Source organism: Buteo buteo, chromosome 22 (genome assembly GCF_964188355.1).
Source record: "Buteo buteo chromosome 22, bButBut1.hap1.1, whole genome shotgun sequence".
Taxonomy (NCBI): domain Eukaryota; kingdom Metazoa; phylum Chordata; class Aves; order Accipitriformes; family Accipitridae; genus Buteo; species Buteo buteo.
Window position 1 is genome coordinate 3,014,579 of NC_134192.1, and position 16,224 is coordinate 3,030,802.

Genomic DNA, 16,224 nt, shown 5'->3' on the forward strand with positions numbered 1-16,224 from the left:
CTAACACAGCTTTGTTATGACAGAAACAGAACAAAACACAGAACGTTAGCAAAGGATAGCTAGAAGACATCCATGAAGTTTTTCACCCCAGCCAGTTACGATATATATTCTGTAGAGTGCTTGCTGTGTGTTCTCCCAATGAAATCCTTGTTTGCCAAAACAAACACTCTCACAAAACACTTCTGCTTTAACAGGCATCTCCTAAAACCTGGGCAAAGCTCAATAGGTTTTCTGCTCTGCTTCTGGGAATCGGGTCTGGACATCAGGGCTTCCAGGCTGCCTTGTACAGAATCTGAAGCAGGAAATTTAAGAGAACACTTGAGAGAGACCCAAACATGCAGTTAATTCCCCAAAGAGCAATTAAGTGTCTGATTTTCTGACAGAGGGAAACATCTCTCTCTCCCAGTAGAAATATAATAGCTCTGTATTATACCAAATACAGAGCTATTTGCAAGAGTCAGGCATCCTGGCCATAAATTTCGTTTTCGTTCCACCCCAGAAAGCTGCTTGAAACATTAACAGATTTCCTAAAAGCAAGGTACAATGCTGCCACATGCAGGATTAGATTCTGGATTCACATTCTCCATCATATTCATATAACCCTACAAATTAGGAAAGTGGGGGGAAGAGCAAAAGAGAAAAAGAAAAAAAATACTTCAAAAACTTATTTCAAAACTGCCTTCAGATTACTGTTAACATTACTAATAAGAGGCTTTAAAAAGAGAGCGAGTTAGAAGCTAATTTTCATATCCATCTGATAAATGGGCTATTCTTAAATATACATCACAAAACCTCAACAAACCAAGCATATAATCAGTTAAATATTATTGTGAGGGCAACTGCACAGTATACAAGGCAAAATGCTCCTAGCACCTGTATTTTGAGCAGATAAGTTTCCCAGATAGTTTTCAAGTAATTGAAAGTAATGCTCTATATTTCACACAGGCATACAAAAAGGGTGGAAGTTTACTTGTACAGACATGCCATATTCTGCATGTCATTGCCTGCATTATCAGCAATGTCCTGAACAGCAGCACAAACCAAAATATCTATTGTAGACAGTACCAGCTAGCAGCTGATAGATTGCTCATGAGAAAGAGCTGTAGACCAAAAGATTGGCCTTTCCTTTTCAGCTCAAATAAATGAGCACATTTCTCTTCCAAGTACTCTTAACACCTACATAGCTGAAATTTGTTTATTCTCTCTTTTTCTAACTCGGCAACGTTGCTGAATGCTAATAAGTTGCTAGTGCAACTACCTTAAGTGCTAAAACTCATTGCTAAGTAGTACCTACTTTAGCTTACCCCAGCAAGATATTAGTATTAGCTTTATGTTTGGTAAAATTGCCATACTTTGAAGCAACCCAGTTGAGCCATATGTCTCAAGTGAAATTTACTCCAATATTTTGCAAATTTTTTTTTCAAAAGCAAAAGATTCTTTGCACAAAGCTAACATATGCTCTTCTGAACTATTTCTACAAGGTTTGCACAAAATTTGAATTATATCTTCCATTAATCTGCAGAAAGCTTTTGCATGCCTATTTATTTCTAAGAACGAATAAACACTAATTTTGTTGCAGGCAGGAGTATGAGAGATTCTTTCACAAGATGAAATAAAGGTAAAAGCAACCCTCCATTTCATAATCAAAAGACTCCAAGAAAAATAATTTGAATGAAAGCATGGTTCAATATAAAAAAATAAGTTAGACACTACTTTCTCATTAGGACACCAGAGGAGTCCCTGAAACAATAGAAATTCCACTGTCAGCTCACAGAGAAATACCAAGAAAAGACTGGAGCTCAAATCCCCTTTTCCATAGCACAGTAAGAGCTGGGAGTAGATACCACCACACTGCTCAAGTTCAGAGTTGAGAATGGCCACAGAGCCTTGAAGAAATCCTGTTTGACAGATACAGTACCACACAAGAGAAGATACACAAGCAACCTTTAACTCACATTTCCCATAGCATATGATGTAAATGATTGATTGGCAATGGAAAATCCTGGACTAAACTAATGTGAGCAATGGAAATAAAAATTCTGGTCATCATCATCATGTCCCCAACCACACATGTGCATATCACACGCATACACACCCTGTTAAAAAATCCAAGCTATTATAGTACTATATGCTCCTCATACAGGAAACAGACATCTTAAGATTGTAAAAGCCCTTAAATAATAAAAAAGAAAATTATTCCTTGTATGAACTCCAGAAAAATAGTACAATCAAAGTACAATGAAGTATCTGTTCTTACCTTTGCACTTGCTAAAAACCCCAGGGATATGGCTACTCTGGCTCGCAGGTCTGGTCTGTCTTTGGGCCACACATAAGACAACATTGCTCTGATAATCTTTTTGGCATCTATCTCTTTCAGCTATTGGAAAGAACAAACAAAGGCATCGCATTATAAAGAGTCCCCAGGAAGCAAAACAACAGGATAAATAAGCATGAATTTTATACATTTGGATCACTTCTGTATTTTATTTGATAGGCAACAGACACTTCACAATGTTTGAGACCTGGACTGCATATTAAAATTTCAAGTTGTAAGTTCTTAGGTTTATATCCATGACACACTGTTAAAACAGATGAATTGTTCTTAATTCACATGTCCTCAAGAGTGCAAGTATAGCTAGCTGTAAATGGAATATAGAGAAAGCCACAGTTCACCATAGCTGAAATATTTCACAGAACAAATAAACTGACCCTTCTTTTTTATCTTCAAGATTTCTGTACAAAACGCAAGGGCTTGATATTTCTTCTTTGGAAGCTGTTTTAACACAGCATAGAAACAATGGGAGGGAAAATGCAAAAAATAAAAAAATTAATGAAGTAACAAAAAACTAAGGCAAGAAGGAAGTCTGAAAGGTCTACAATAAACATAAGTAGTTTGGAGAACACTCAATGAGTCACAATAGAATACAGTATTTAAAAAAAATCACTAGCATTATAGCAACTCAAACCTCTGAAACTGAACACTTGTGCTGATATAGAAATTGAACTGAATATAAATTTCAGCTCAGATGATTTGATTGCATTAATACAAAATTAAGCATTTCTAACAATCACTTTCACAGTTTTTTGGTTGTCATTTTATAAGCTTTGCAGAGAAACGAGAAATACTTTTTATTCTGCCCATGTCTTTTAGGGCATGTTTTCAGGAACCCAAAGGGTAGTCCTTCAGCAGGTGCCCAATGAAGTTATGACTACCACAAGAAAACTATTTTAGTGGCTTTAATTCAGCTTTCACTGTCACTACTTCATTTAACAGAATGGACCCTGAAGTTGGGCAATCAGGCTTCAGGAGGCAGAAGATGGCCACATGTTAGCTTAGCTAATTGCATCAGTTTTTAATGAAATCTTCAAATAGGTTCTCCTTCTCCAAACCTCAAATTTTGCTCTAAACAAGACGAAAATTCAGTTAACAAGTCTTCTTGAGAAATATTAGGGGTTTTAGTTTGGGGTTTGGGGGGGGGGGGGGGGGGGGTGTTTTGGAATTATTTTGTTGGTGGTAGTTTTGGTTGTTCTATTTTTTACAGAAATATAGGTTATTTTACAGATGGATAAATGCCTGTATTGCTTACACTTGAGATAGATTCCACTAAACTCTCAAGGTTAATGTATTATCAGAAGCCTAAATGATGCTACCCAATCGAGAGTAAAAGCACATGCAGTAACATGTGGCACAAGTATCAACAACTTGTTTTTCTGTGTTGGCTACCCTGGGGTTAACTTGAAAGACAGGAAGGTTATCTAAAGCTGAAGGGAGGGCAACAAGTAGCAGCTAATCTCTCCATTTCAGGCAATATTTTGTGTGTGTGTGTGTGGCAGGGGGAAACAAAAAGTTAACCCACACCTTTTAAAGATGACTTTTCATTATGGAAGTCAGTAGAAAGGGGGCATTTTACAATGTATTTTAATGTTTCCCTCACTAGATTGTGTACTTTAAATGCTCCCTCCTCGACTTTGAGGATAACACAAATTAGAATAGAAATTCTCTGTTAAGGTCCAGTGTGAATGAGCAAGAAAGGACAGTTCTAGAGTTCTGTTAAAAGGTAAGATTGCTGAGGCAACCAGGGAAGCCAATCCTATAAATGTAAGCTTTTAAAAGCACTGGAAAATTAATCTCAGTGTTTCTAGTCATAGCTTCAAAAAAAAGCAAAATGTAAGAGATATTGCATTTTGTCAACAATTGCAAATGTACTGGTGCATTACACAGTATAAGCACATTTCACATTACTTTTAAAAAATGGATATATGGAAGATTAAGTGAAGAGAGGATGAAAAACTGTTTCTGTTGTGTCCTACCCATTCAGGAGATGGAGGTTATCAGCTGCAGCATATACATGAATCTTTCCATTTGAGCCAAGGACATGCATAAATAGCAGTTCAAACTTTTGGAAAATATCTTTGATCACCACTTTTAGGTTAAAAGGAAGTTAAAAAAACGGTATCACATTAAGGCAAAAGATACTAGTGCAACCAGAGCAGTTCTAATTATATGTTGCTATTGGCTAGTCAGACTTTGCACAGAAAAGCTATTAAAAAAATAAATAAAAAGCTACATTGGCCCCAAACAAGGAATCTATTTACGTTTCTTCATGGCTCTGAACGGTGACAGAAGTAAATTCGTTCAGAAAAAGTCAGAAGGCAGTCAGTCATTTGCCAAAGGCCTTGCAAAGGAACAAGAAGAAATATCAAAGGAGATGCAAAAGGCACACATATTACATCAAAGTTTACCATGAAATAAATGTTACCGTTGTACAGAAACACAAGTTGAAAATGGTTTAAATATGCAAGTGGCAACATTAAGAATTAAAATGAGCAATCTGTTTAATGGACTCAGACCCTTTTTTGATTCTCTGTGGTATATAAAAAGGTTAAGAGATGCATTTATTTTACCTTCTTTTAAGTGGCAGTAATGTTTTGTATTTTCTTCCAAGGCCTATTTCTACAGAAATTGAAGGAATGGAAGGAAAAGTATTATAAATCCAACATAGCAGGGAGCAAACAAGAAAAGCCTTTTCTTCTTTTTGAATGCAGCGTGTTTTTAAAACACACTACAAAATACTGAGGACTATCTGCAAAGGAATGAGCATTGACCATCTTCCTGTCCGTCCCCCTCCCTGATCCCATCCAGGTTCTGGACCTTTTAAAATACCTAAAGAGGGGAAAAAAGAAAGTCATCATTCCTCTTCACAATCTCCAAGATTATTGAGTACTGCAAAGCATTCACTGGGCTGACCCTGTGACTTTATGGATAAAGCCTATGCCAGATTGATGAGCTATCAGAAGCGTAATGGAAGAAAATGGTAGTTTGACTTGCATTTAAGCTGTCATTGCTGATGAAGAAAAAAGACCCAGTTCTGGCTGCCTGTGTACTCACTCACGAAAGCTGTATCATCCCCTTTATTGTACTAGCACAAGCTGTCTTACAGCTGCACGAGGTCATTCTCCAAACCACTAACAGCTTGCTTCCTCCCCTGCTTTTTCCGCTCTTTGCAGCACTCAATTGTACAGTCCCAGCCCATTTCTCGCACCTCCTCTGGAGCTCATGAAACACCTTGATGAACTGATTCAGTTTATGAAACTGGCAGAAAACTCTTCAGTGTTTGTTGCAGGGTTTTGTCTCAGTAAAGAGTCAGATAAATGTACAAATTCAGTAGCGTGAGAAAAAGCATGGCTGAGAACAAAACTTACTTTTTTTTATAGGAGGAGGCATTTAGATTGTTTCAGTCCATGATATGCAGCTTACTGTGAGTGAAGCAGAAGTAGTTGTTTGGGAAGGGAATGGGTGTTCCCACTATTTGGGCACATTATTTTTCAGCTAGATCACTTCACACTAGCTCACTATCTGACCATACAGTGATTTATGTAGCAAAACACCAAGGTGAGGAAGGAGGTAGGATTCTTTTTTCAGTTGCCTTATCAGCTTAAATAAATGTCAAACTAGGGCCTGAATTTTCCTTCCAAACTTGGGGAAAAAAGTACTTAGTCTTCTGTCTTGGTACTATCCACCCCTCCACAGAAGGCAAGCAACGACTAGCAAACTAAATAGCAACTGGTGATAGGGGAAGGCTAATTATCAGGGCCCCATCGTGACTATCATCTTTCCATAAGAAAGTAATATATGACTGCTTAGCAACAAGTCAGACACTACAGTTTTTATTCCTGTCTATTCTGTGTACAAAAGACTAATACACAAAAAACCCCAAAGATGGTAAAGAATAGTACTGTTTGCAGTTTCAGTATTCAGCACATCGGCCACTGCTGCAAGTAAAAATTATTTTGTAAAAAAACAGATGCGTAAGCTTCTCTCCTAATTACTTGTGAGATGAAGGTTATGTGCCCTTCATACTCTGTGTTTATCCTTATTATTCAGTTCTGTATCCCCTGAAGGTTCTATAAAAGGAGCAATTTAAAACATCAGTCCCAAAGTCAGTTTCCAGAATGAACAGGCTGGTTTGTCAAAAAAATTTTGGAAGAGAGAAAGGCGTTAATATAGCTGACGTGTATATCACCTGCAGTTTTCCTAAAAAAGCATAATCCTAGGAGAAAAAAATTCTCATGTGGTAAATTAGGTGCTAGTACTTTAATGCACTGAATAAAAATGCATGTATACCCCAGTGCAAGGACTGTACTTGTAACATCAGATTTCCTTCCCCTCATTTTTGCTGAGAGCCTCTTGGCTTTTGCACCCAATGTTACTCTGTTTTTTCCACTCTTCACACATTTCACCTTACCTACAGCTAGCTCTCACTGCTTTCTACCTGACAATTCTTAACAGCTGGTATTTGTTTAGTTAGATCTAACAGCCTTAACTGACAACATCCTATATTAACTACATTACAGCTCCATTTATTGGAATAAAAAAGTCAGGGGGATTGGCTTATACAGGAATAGCTGCAAGTAATGGGTGGATGGAGAATGCCACTGGAATATTTACACTGCCTAGCAGACTAAAAAAGTATCAGCTGGCATCAAAATTTCTGGCTAACATATTCCTAGTGAGTATTAATGTTAAGGAACATCCACCATTTCTTAACATTGCTAGTGTTTTGGTAAACAGAACTTTGTTTCCTTTCTGAACAGAGAAAACACTGAAATTTAGCTTTTTGAATGATGCCAAACTGTAGACCTTTGAAAAGTAGTACCTCCAAAGAAAATACATGATGATTAAACATGTAATACCTATAATGATTAAATAAGATTTGTCCTGGAAGCTGCCCATCACATGTGAAGGACGGGTTCAGTTGAAAAATGTCTGCATTTCAGGAAACGGCTTTTTAAAGACAGAATAAACAGCTGTTTGTGGTATTTTTGAAGACAGGTCAGTTGTGAAGCTGAATCTGTGAAATGGATTTGCAACTGCATCATATGAGGGTGAGTTCATTCTATGTATATACAAAAAGTCTTTTCCACAGATTTGTGAAAAAATGAAGTTATGACATGACAGCAAACAGGAAACATTCAGCTGATCAACATACCCAGGCGAGCAGAAATTCTAGCAGGACAAAAACCCCAAGAACAAATAATTAAGCCCAACAGATGCGTGATCACTAAAGTGACAACAGAGGGGATAATACCCTCCTCCCACTTACAGGAGAAATACTATCCATAATAATTATATTCCATAACATATATAATTAGGGTAAAGATGGAGAATGATAGTCTGCTAGCTTTAAAGTCTGTTTTGCCTAGGAAATCTTTGAAAGAGCCTATACCTGTTGCAAGGAGGGTCTTAAAATTAGTCTGAATTTAATGTTATATGCAGAGTCAGTAGTGCTACTGACTGAAGATGTCCAATTATTCTGTTTCCCCCTTTGCCTTATGCAGAAAAGATCGCAGATGTTTGCTAAAACAAGCTGGTTGTACTTTAGGTTATGAAATTCCCTCTTACTACCAAAGCATAAATTTTGGTAGCGTCTCTCCTGATTTCTGCCTGTAGCACAAACAGGTTTGGATTCAATGAAGGGACAACTCTCAGATCAAAATTTAAGAGGAAACCCTAGGTTTAACTCTTCAGTTTCTTTACAAATGAGGCTGTAGGAAAGACATTGTCAGAACAGTTAGTTAAGTATGAGCAAACTGGACCTGAAAGACCTGGGTTCTGCACTGAAATTCCAGTTTGTCATCAACATGGTCTTTACTTGTTTTAAGAAGATCCCACCCAAGTTTGAACAAGTTATAATCATGATGCAGAATCATTCTGCAAACACACAAAGCATCAGAAATAAGTTTGCACAGGAAGTGAGAAAAGGAAAGTTACGTAAACTCAAGAGCTTTGACTTTGCAATTTTAATCATGCAAAGTTTATACCGTGTCATTTTAACCAAAAGCTTGCCTAATTTTCTAACTGTAATCATTTGGTCTAATAAAAGATACTGCTTCTCGTTACATACCTATCATAATTATTTTAACACGTGCTTCCTGAATATAAATACAGTCAAAATATATCAGATGCATTAACATTAAATCCCAGTAAAAATACATGTAGTTTAATTACTTCTCTCCTCCCCCACGCTTCAAGTGCAGTTTTACCAACTGATGCACTACCTTGTATCCACAAGCTCATTTCTGCTATCCTGAATGTCAAGTCACAGAGAAATATCACTCACAAACAAGAATAAAAAAACCATAATAAATCACAATGTGACGTACTTTCCATGAAAAAAAATCTAACATAACACCGGCCTATTTCAAAGGAGTGTATAACACTAAAGTTGTATTTTTAATAAAACAATTGAAGCACTTCAACACAGTTATTGTAAAACTTCGGTGATTTAAGGGCCAGTAAGCCTTCGTCGACAATGAAACAGCATTTACTCCACTACAGTATTCACATATCTACCAATAGAGTTTTTCACAAATTGTTGCTTGGGGTCTTCAGGGTTTGGGGTTTTTTTTGGGTTGTTTGGGTTTTTTTTTGGGGGGGGGGGGGGGGGGGGGGAGCCTGATCACACTTTTTGTTTAAAAAGCAATACTAATCAAGCAATTTTTTTACCCCTTCCTTTGGATCTGTGTGAAGCCCTCCACCTGCATGACCATGCCAACACATTCTCTTTTCTATCAGTCGCCACCTCGGGAGGATCTGTGTGAAAATGAAAAGTCAATTTGCAAAAACCTCAGGAAACATGCATGTAAAAGCCAACAGAAAGAACTACTGGTCTGTTTTCCCTCCCTCATTCTCCAACTGTATCAGCTTGCTTTAATAAAAGATGATACCTCTCTCTAAAAACCTTGCCTTGCTTAAGGAAACAATAATAAGAAAGGGACTATAAATTTAGCACTATAGTAAAGAGCATGTTCCAAGCAGCCAGAAGGTAAGGATAACAGAGCCTTAAATATTTTGGTTAAAAGGACACCTGAACACTGAAAAGTGGACTAAAGAACATAGAAAAGAAATTGAAGTTTTGGAGGATAACCATACTCAGGCACATTTATATATAAAGTGGAACACACTTAAGCATAATACTTTTTCCGTGTATGTAAAGAGTAACTTTACTTGGGGGCAAAATAAATAGATAAATCCACTTCACGCTTCTCTTCCCTATCAGGATGAGAACAGCCTACTGGTGCCATACAACAGGTACAAGTTAACCTGGTCCAGAGGCCCTGCTGCAATCCATGCACAGCATATACAGGTGCAGTTAGGAAAAGAACCTGTTTTTTAAAAACAAATGCTCACTTCTCTTAGCATATGGCCAAGATTGCCTGCTAAATAAATACAGAGAAAACTTCTGAATTTATTAATGCACGTAGATATACTAAAAAGTAGTAACTCATTACCACTAGGCATTTCTCCAATTTCAAAGTGTCTGCCACGAGCAATGGATGTGTTAAAGCGTTTTGAAGAGTCTGAATTTTGTTTAAAAATGTTGACAATTTCCAGGTTCAAGGTACATAAAAGCCCTCTATGAAACTCATTTTATATATATGGTTTGATAGCAGATCTCAGGGTGTCCCAAATCAAAATTTCACTTTTCCTATTTTAAAGAAAAACATTATAAAAACCAATCTAAGTAGATTTCATGCTTTGAAGTCCCAATGACCCTCAAAAGGTTTTAGCTGCTTAAGTCAGTTCTATGAGGTTATTTTTTTTATAGTTTAAAAAAACCTGAAAAACAAGACAAATGCATTTCCTAGCTTCATTCAAGCAAAGTGTCTTACTTAGAAATGTGTCATAATTATTCCATGAACAGTAGAAATTGCATCTTCCTTATGTTTACATTAATGTTAAGTCAAGCAGAGCTCATATGAGTAAGAGCCTGACATCCTGGCACTCAGAATGATGAGAATACATTTCCACAGTTTCTTGATATTCCACAACCTAAGCAGAATTTTGAAGTAATAAAGCCTTACACTCTCAAGAAAAACTCACAGCTTTCTATGCATTCATGTTTTCTATGCCTGACAACATGAATCTAAGTATCAACACACAAAACCTACATTTTTAAGAACTCTTCTTTGTAAGTTACTGTATTATCATTAGTTTCTAGAGATGCAAAAAGACTTCTTGAGGAGAGTGCAACAGCATGAAACTTCTAAGCAAAGTAATCTCCGTTTCTAGAGGCAGAAACATAACTCGCCATTTAACTTGCTGCACTTCAAGACTGTAAATAGTGAAATTAAAAAAACCTTGCAGACTAAACTGAAAGATGCTCCAAGGGCTTGAGTTTCCTCTGACATGCAAGTAGGAAGAAAAACAATTTATACATACCTCTGAAGCCTCTAATAACGGCCTTGAATAATCTCCCCCCAGACTGTGCCATGATCTTTGCTTGGAGAATGGTGGAACCTACAGAATAAAAAGGGGGGAAAGATAAAGTGAAAATGGAGTCATGTAGAACATGCACTTCACATTCAGAGAATATTCATCTAGTTTATGTAAACAAGCATAACATGAAAACATGGCGGATCGCTTTGGTTTTTAACAACTGACCACAGAAAAAGAAAACTGGTGGGGAGCAGCTATAAAATAAATTATACTCAACCATTAAAAATGCTAAGGGACAATGAAACTTTCACTTTTCTGAATCTCCACTCCCATCAGACTTCGTTCCTTTTGCACCATGAAAGCCCAAAGTTTTCCCTTTCCTCTCATTTTAATTTTCTCCCAGGTTGTCTTCTGACTTCTTTCAAATATTCTTTTGTTCTGTTTTTCATTATGAATTGTTATTCTTACAGGTTCTGCCATTTTAAATTCCTCTTTGCTCAGCTCATGCCATACTTGTGTCATAGACCACAAGGCTAATCAAAGCTACAGCTCTTGACTGGGAAGCACTGGGGCTATCAGAAATTAGAGCATGGCTGACTAGAAGTTTTAGGTAGGCAGGACACACAAGATACCCAATATTCACATATCTGTCAATGCATCTTTAATAGACATACCACTAGGCACCAACTGTAGCATGCTTTACATATTACATTGAAAGCAATTACTTTTCCGTTAAGAGTTTCAGAGGACCATTTATTTTCCTTAGATGGACTAACTGGCAGTGCTTCCCCAGTGGCAAAACAGGGACCCCTCTTTTGGTTAGCAATGATGGTGCCATATCATCCTTGACACATTCAATATTAAATCTTTTACTGCTCTGTTGCAATATTAACCATATACCTCATAGTATATAAAAATCACCACCACTGAGCAAAATAGCGGAAGAACTGCTCATCAGCCCAAGGCAAAAGACAAATGTCAAAAAAGGGGGGGGGGGGGGAGAACTTGATCATAAAAAAAGGTATTTTTAACCCTGACAAGCAGAGCACCGTCATATATATTTCATACCTTGCCTTAAACATTCTTTTGCTCTTGTCCTAAACATTCCTTTGTTCTTGAACCGTAAGTTATCATTTAGTCAGTCATTTTTCAGAAAATGAAGATCATTCCCCCACAAGTCACCACATGGGACCTGCTTACTTCAAACACTTCCACTATATGACATGACATATAGAGAAAGAATAAACACTACAATTATACATTTTGCACTTAGTAGAGCTAACTGGCCTGGGTGAACTGCCCTTATGCTTCCAAGACCTACGTTAAATGAAGGAGCTGCATTTATAAAGCACTTCATTGTAGATACACTCATAACTTCACAGTTTCATGTCAGCGCAGAGGATTCCATCTTAACTACTATGTTCTCCATATGAACAGTGACAGTTTCATAAACAGAAAATATAATGGAAAAAGAGGAGGACTTCAAGATGCCTCAGCAAATCCCAAGTTACTGCAAATTAATGTAATTACAAAGGCATGGTTATTTTGGATGGAAGTTCCCACCAACATGCAAGAAGAAGAGTAAGCATTCCTAGCAGTATCCACTATCGCAGCATTTAGGAAGTACCTAGAATCCAACACCAAATCAAGTTGTACAACCAATACAAAAGGCAGCAGTGTTCTCTAATTCAGCAAAGGCAGTTACATCAATACAACTCTACCTGCTTCACCAGTCAGAGGCCATTCAGAAGTATGGATTAAACTATGACAATTTAGAATTTATAGCCGATAGATGATCCAGGGTGAGAGGCTTAATACCAGCAAGTCCTACATTCACACCACCGAGACTGAGTTCCTGTCTCCTACAGCCTAGAGTACAGTCAGGATACCGAAAACCTCAGTACCTTTATGCCAGCATTTATACTTTTTTAAACACATGATGCTGATAAAAGACTGTTAAGACACCAGGCCAAAGAGAAGTTTAGGGGCTGACGAACCACTGCTCACAACTATGCTTTGGCTTCTCTTAAGGCAACACAGCTGGAACCTCTCCTGAGCAGTACCATTCTCTCCTGCTTGGCCTTGCAAGAAAAAATCTTGAGTACTGTAAGAATTGAAATTCAGGTATTTAACTCTGAATGCATTTTTTTTTTCTGTTGTTGTTGTATATTCCTAGTACATGGGACTCCGCAACTGATGCTCCAACAGCTATTGGAATGAAGCTAATTACTGTTCTTCTAGAGGGTACTCATAGGACATCATAAAAATATTTTACTAATAATTCACACCCTTTGACACCAAAGTTTGCAAAGTTCTCTTCTGATTGACTTATGAAACAAACATTACAGAACCAACTTCTATTGAAACACCAGCAGATCTAGTCTGAATTACTGCATCAGCTGATACTTGACTGAAGTTATAAACTGTCATGGGTTAAGAGATGAATACAGAAAAAAGATGAAAAGATTTGCACAAGGTACATAGGAAAACTTGTTCTTATTTTCAGTCTTGAGCCTGGAAGACAGGAGGTTTCAATCCTCTCCCAATCTCCTGCTAAAACCCAAGGCTCAGCAAAGAAATAAAGAATTAAACAAGGTGAACAATTTACTTCACTGGTAAGTCCTCCGGCCATCATAGTATTATTAGCTGCCCAAATGAGTGGGACTCAAGCTTACCCTGTCACTCTCCACACATCCTGCAGGCAGACTTGGGACTCCACTCTCCCTCACTACAACTCTTGCCCAATAGATTTAAGACTACAAAGGAAAGACATACTTGAACCTTACTGCAACAGGTAAAAGTAGCAGGTTATTGCTTTAAAGGAGCAGGAGCAAGTCCTGCTTATTTCTGAATTTAAGAAATTATGCAGGGAACTTTAATTCTGGCATTTCCTAACTTTTGAATGCCTGACTCTGCACCATTATGTTCTTTTAACGTATTTTTGGATATGATTCTATACACTCTAAAGGATGAAACAGATGTCTAGTACTAATTGCACATAAAAGTCATATTGCTAAAGTGTCATGACTGTTGGTAGTAGTTTAAATACTATAAACGCAAACAACAGGGATTAAACACATTTGCGCAAGGTCAAATCTACACTTAGAAGCTTCTCTCTTGAGTGTGTTATGTACTATTCCAGACGTACTGCACTAATCTAATGGGGATGTTTTTTCTAAACTAACTGTAACAGAAAAGATAACTGAAGGTAAGATTCAAGTACCTGTGCAGTACACAACTCCCACTGTCAATTTTGCTGAGTTTGCAAGGCAAGAAAAGAAAAGATGAATAGGAAAGAGCAGGGGAAGATGAGAGAAAAGGTGAAAACATTCTGGTATAAATATAGACTAAGCTGTTACCAATATGAACAATATAAACTTAACTGCAGTTACATTTAACAATGGCCAACATGCAATTGCTCTGTACACATACCCAGAGCAAATGAAACCAAGAAGGTTAACAAAAAGATACCTTAAGGAGTTTCCCTCATAACATCTTACTAATACACCCTCACATTTGGCTTGTTTTGGTAAAACACGTCTCAATGCCAGAACGGAAAACCCACACAGCATCACAGCAGGAACATCAATATACACCACAGCATCCCCTTCTACAGGAGTGCTGCTTACCCTATGTCCCCCCATATTCCCCAAATGATTTTCAGATCAAGTTCCCGTATTTCCATCTGTTCTACTTCATTGTATATCCTTCCTCACAACAATTTTCAGTACTATTACATGTCCATTTTTATAGACATATGGGATTGCTGATCTGCACAGCAGCAATACTTCCTCTATAAAGGGATTTTGAAAATTCAAGGAATTTCAAATACTTCATGAAAGCATGTATCTGTCAGTAACGACTGTTGACTAACAGAGACTGTTGATTAACAGTTCCCATGTATCAAGCTGTTCAACTATACCATCAAAGTCTAGAGAAGAGAATTTAGCAACACACAGGGACATGTGAAATGACATCTGGACAACAAACGTCAGTATAGTTTTACAGAACAGACCCAGGCTTCAGGTTAATAAAAGGCAAAATACAAAAAAAATAATGAAAATACCTGAAACTTCTTTTACAACCACTTCTAGAGCAACAGATGTTATTAAATTATGCAGAAGAACACACTCTTTATCACATCATGTGGCAGCTGGAAGGGCAAGATAATGCAAGGGAAAAAAAAAAATTCTCTTCAATTTTTTTACCGTTACACTTACAATAACTTACAAAGCCCTGCTTTCTACAACTGCCAAAGCCCTCTCTGAAAGACACCCCTCAGTGTATTTCTTGACTTATACAGATTCCTAGTAAAATAATTATCCTTAGTTAAAGGCTGTTGGACCTTTTCAGTCAAATGCTATTTTCCTCCTGTTAAAGTTTTAGATCGAACAGAATTTGTCATTGTTTTTATTTTGGATGCAGGCAAACTGTTCTACAAAAACACCCTAAGCTTCCTAGAAAAAAAATACAGTCTTTGTTTGGTTACTTTTCAAAGTTTACCAAGCAGGCCACAACCAACATGCCCATTCTCTGCATTACTACCCAGCAGAGATCCTAAATTTAAAACACAAGTTTTGATACAATGAACACCTGCCTACTCCAACTGCAGGAGGGTGAACTGAAGGAGCTACATTAATGGAAATACAAACTGATCTCAATATCAAGAAATGGAGTCTGATCACAGTTCTGCAATATTTATAACACCTGTTTTTCCCTTCCAGGATACAAATGTTACATGTCTTATTACTCAGAAAAGCAAGACTCTAATCAAAACTACTGAAAAACATAAGTGTGAGGGAAGACGGACATGGATCTGTAATGCAACAGCACCCAAACAAATCTACTATATTTGATTCTCATTGTACTAAGTGCCATAGAAAACACAGACATTGTATTACAATTAAAAAAAGCTTACAACTGACATGAAACAATGAAGATGGGGGATCAAGTACTGCACGGATGCAGAGTAGAAGGATGGATGACAGGCAAGTGTTTGAAATCATCTTCTTCGAAAAGAATGGTTAGTAACTTTGCTTTTATGGTCATGCTTCACCAGAGCTTTTTCCTTCCTTTAATCAGGAGTCAAGCTATGCCTATACCATTTACCAGCCTGTGCCTGTAAAAGGCCCAACTCTTGACTGACACAGCTATGCTGTCACTTACCTCTGCTATTTGTGTAGTTATATCAATAAAAGCAGAACTGTGGTTGTACAGTTGATTTTACTCACTAAAGTGATTTTACCACAGCAGTGAGAAGCACCACATTGCTGGTATAACCAGGTCACGTTCAGTATGCCCTCCCGGGAAGGCCCTTACTATTTAAGAGCACTTCAGGGAAGTCATGCCATTAAAGCCAACTATCTGGATTTCACAAGTGGTTGGGCCCTGCCAGTCTCCCATCCCATGTGAGATTCAGAGGCAGGATCACGGGCATTTATTTCACATTTACTGCCCTTGGTTATATTCAACAAGCTAGTGCAAAATCTAACCCATATTTGATA

At 37.5% G+C, this 16,224-nt stretch overlaps 1 protein-coding gene across 3 annotated transcripts in view; it reads right to left on the reverse strand.

Annotated features, from left to right (window-relative positions):
- The window catches only part of ABCB7 (ATP binding cassette subfamily B member 7), a 40,406-nt gene that overhangs the window by 21,776 nt on the left and 2,406 nt on the right, over positions 1-16,224 (reverse strand). The window contains exons 2-4 of one of the 3 annotated variants that reach the window (XM_075054264.1): positions 10,724-10,801; positions 9,008-9,094; positions 2,258-2,377 (exon numbers count right to left, since the gene is read on the reverse strand). In XM_075054264.1, the coding sequence (XP_074910365.1) occupies positions 2,258-2,377; positions 9,008-9,094; positions 10,724-10,801 (285 nt within the window). Of the gene's footprint in view, positions 1-2,257; positions 2,378-2,709; positions 3,266-4,905; positions 4,938-9,007; positions 9,095-10,723; positions 10,802-16,224 lie in introns of those variants that run through there. The other 2 variants (XM_075054266.1, XM_075054265.1) reach the window with 2 other exon arrangements.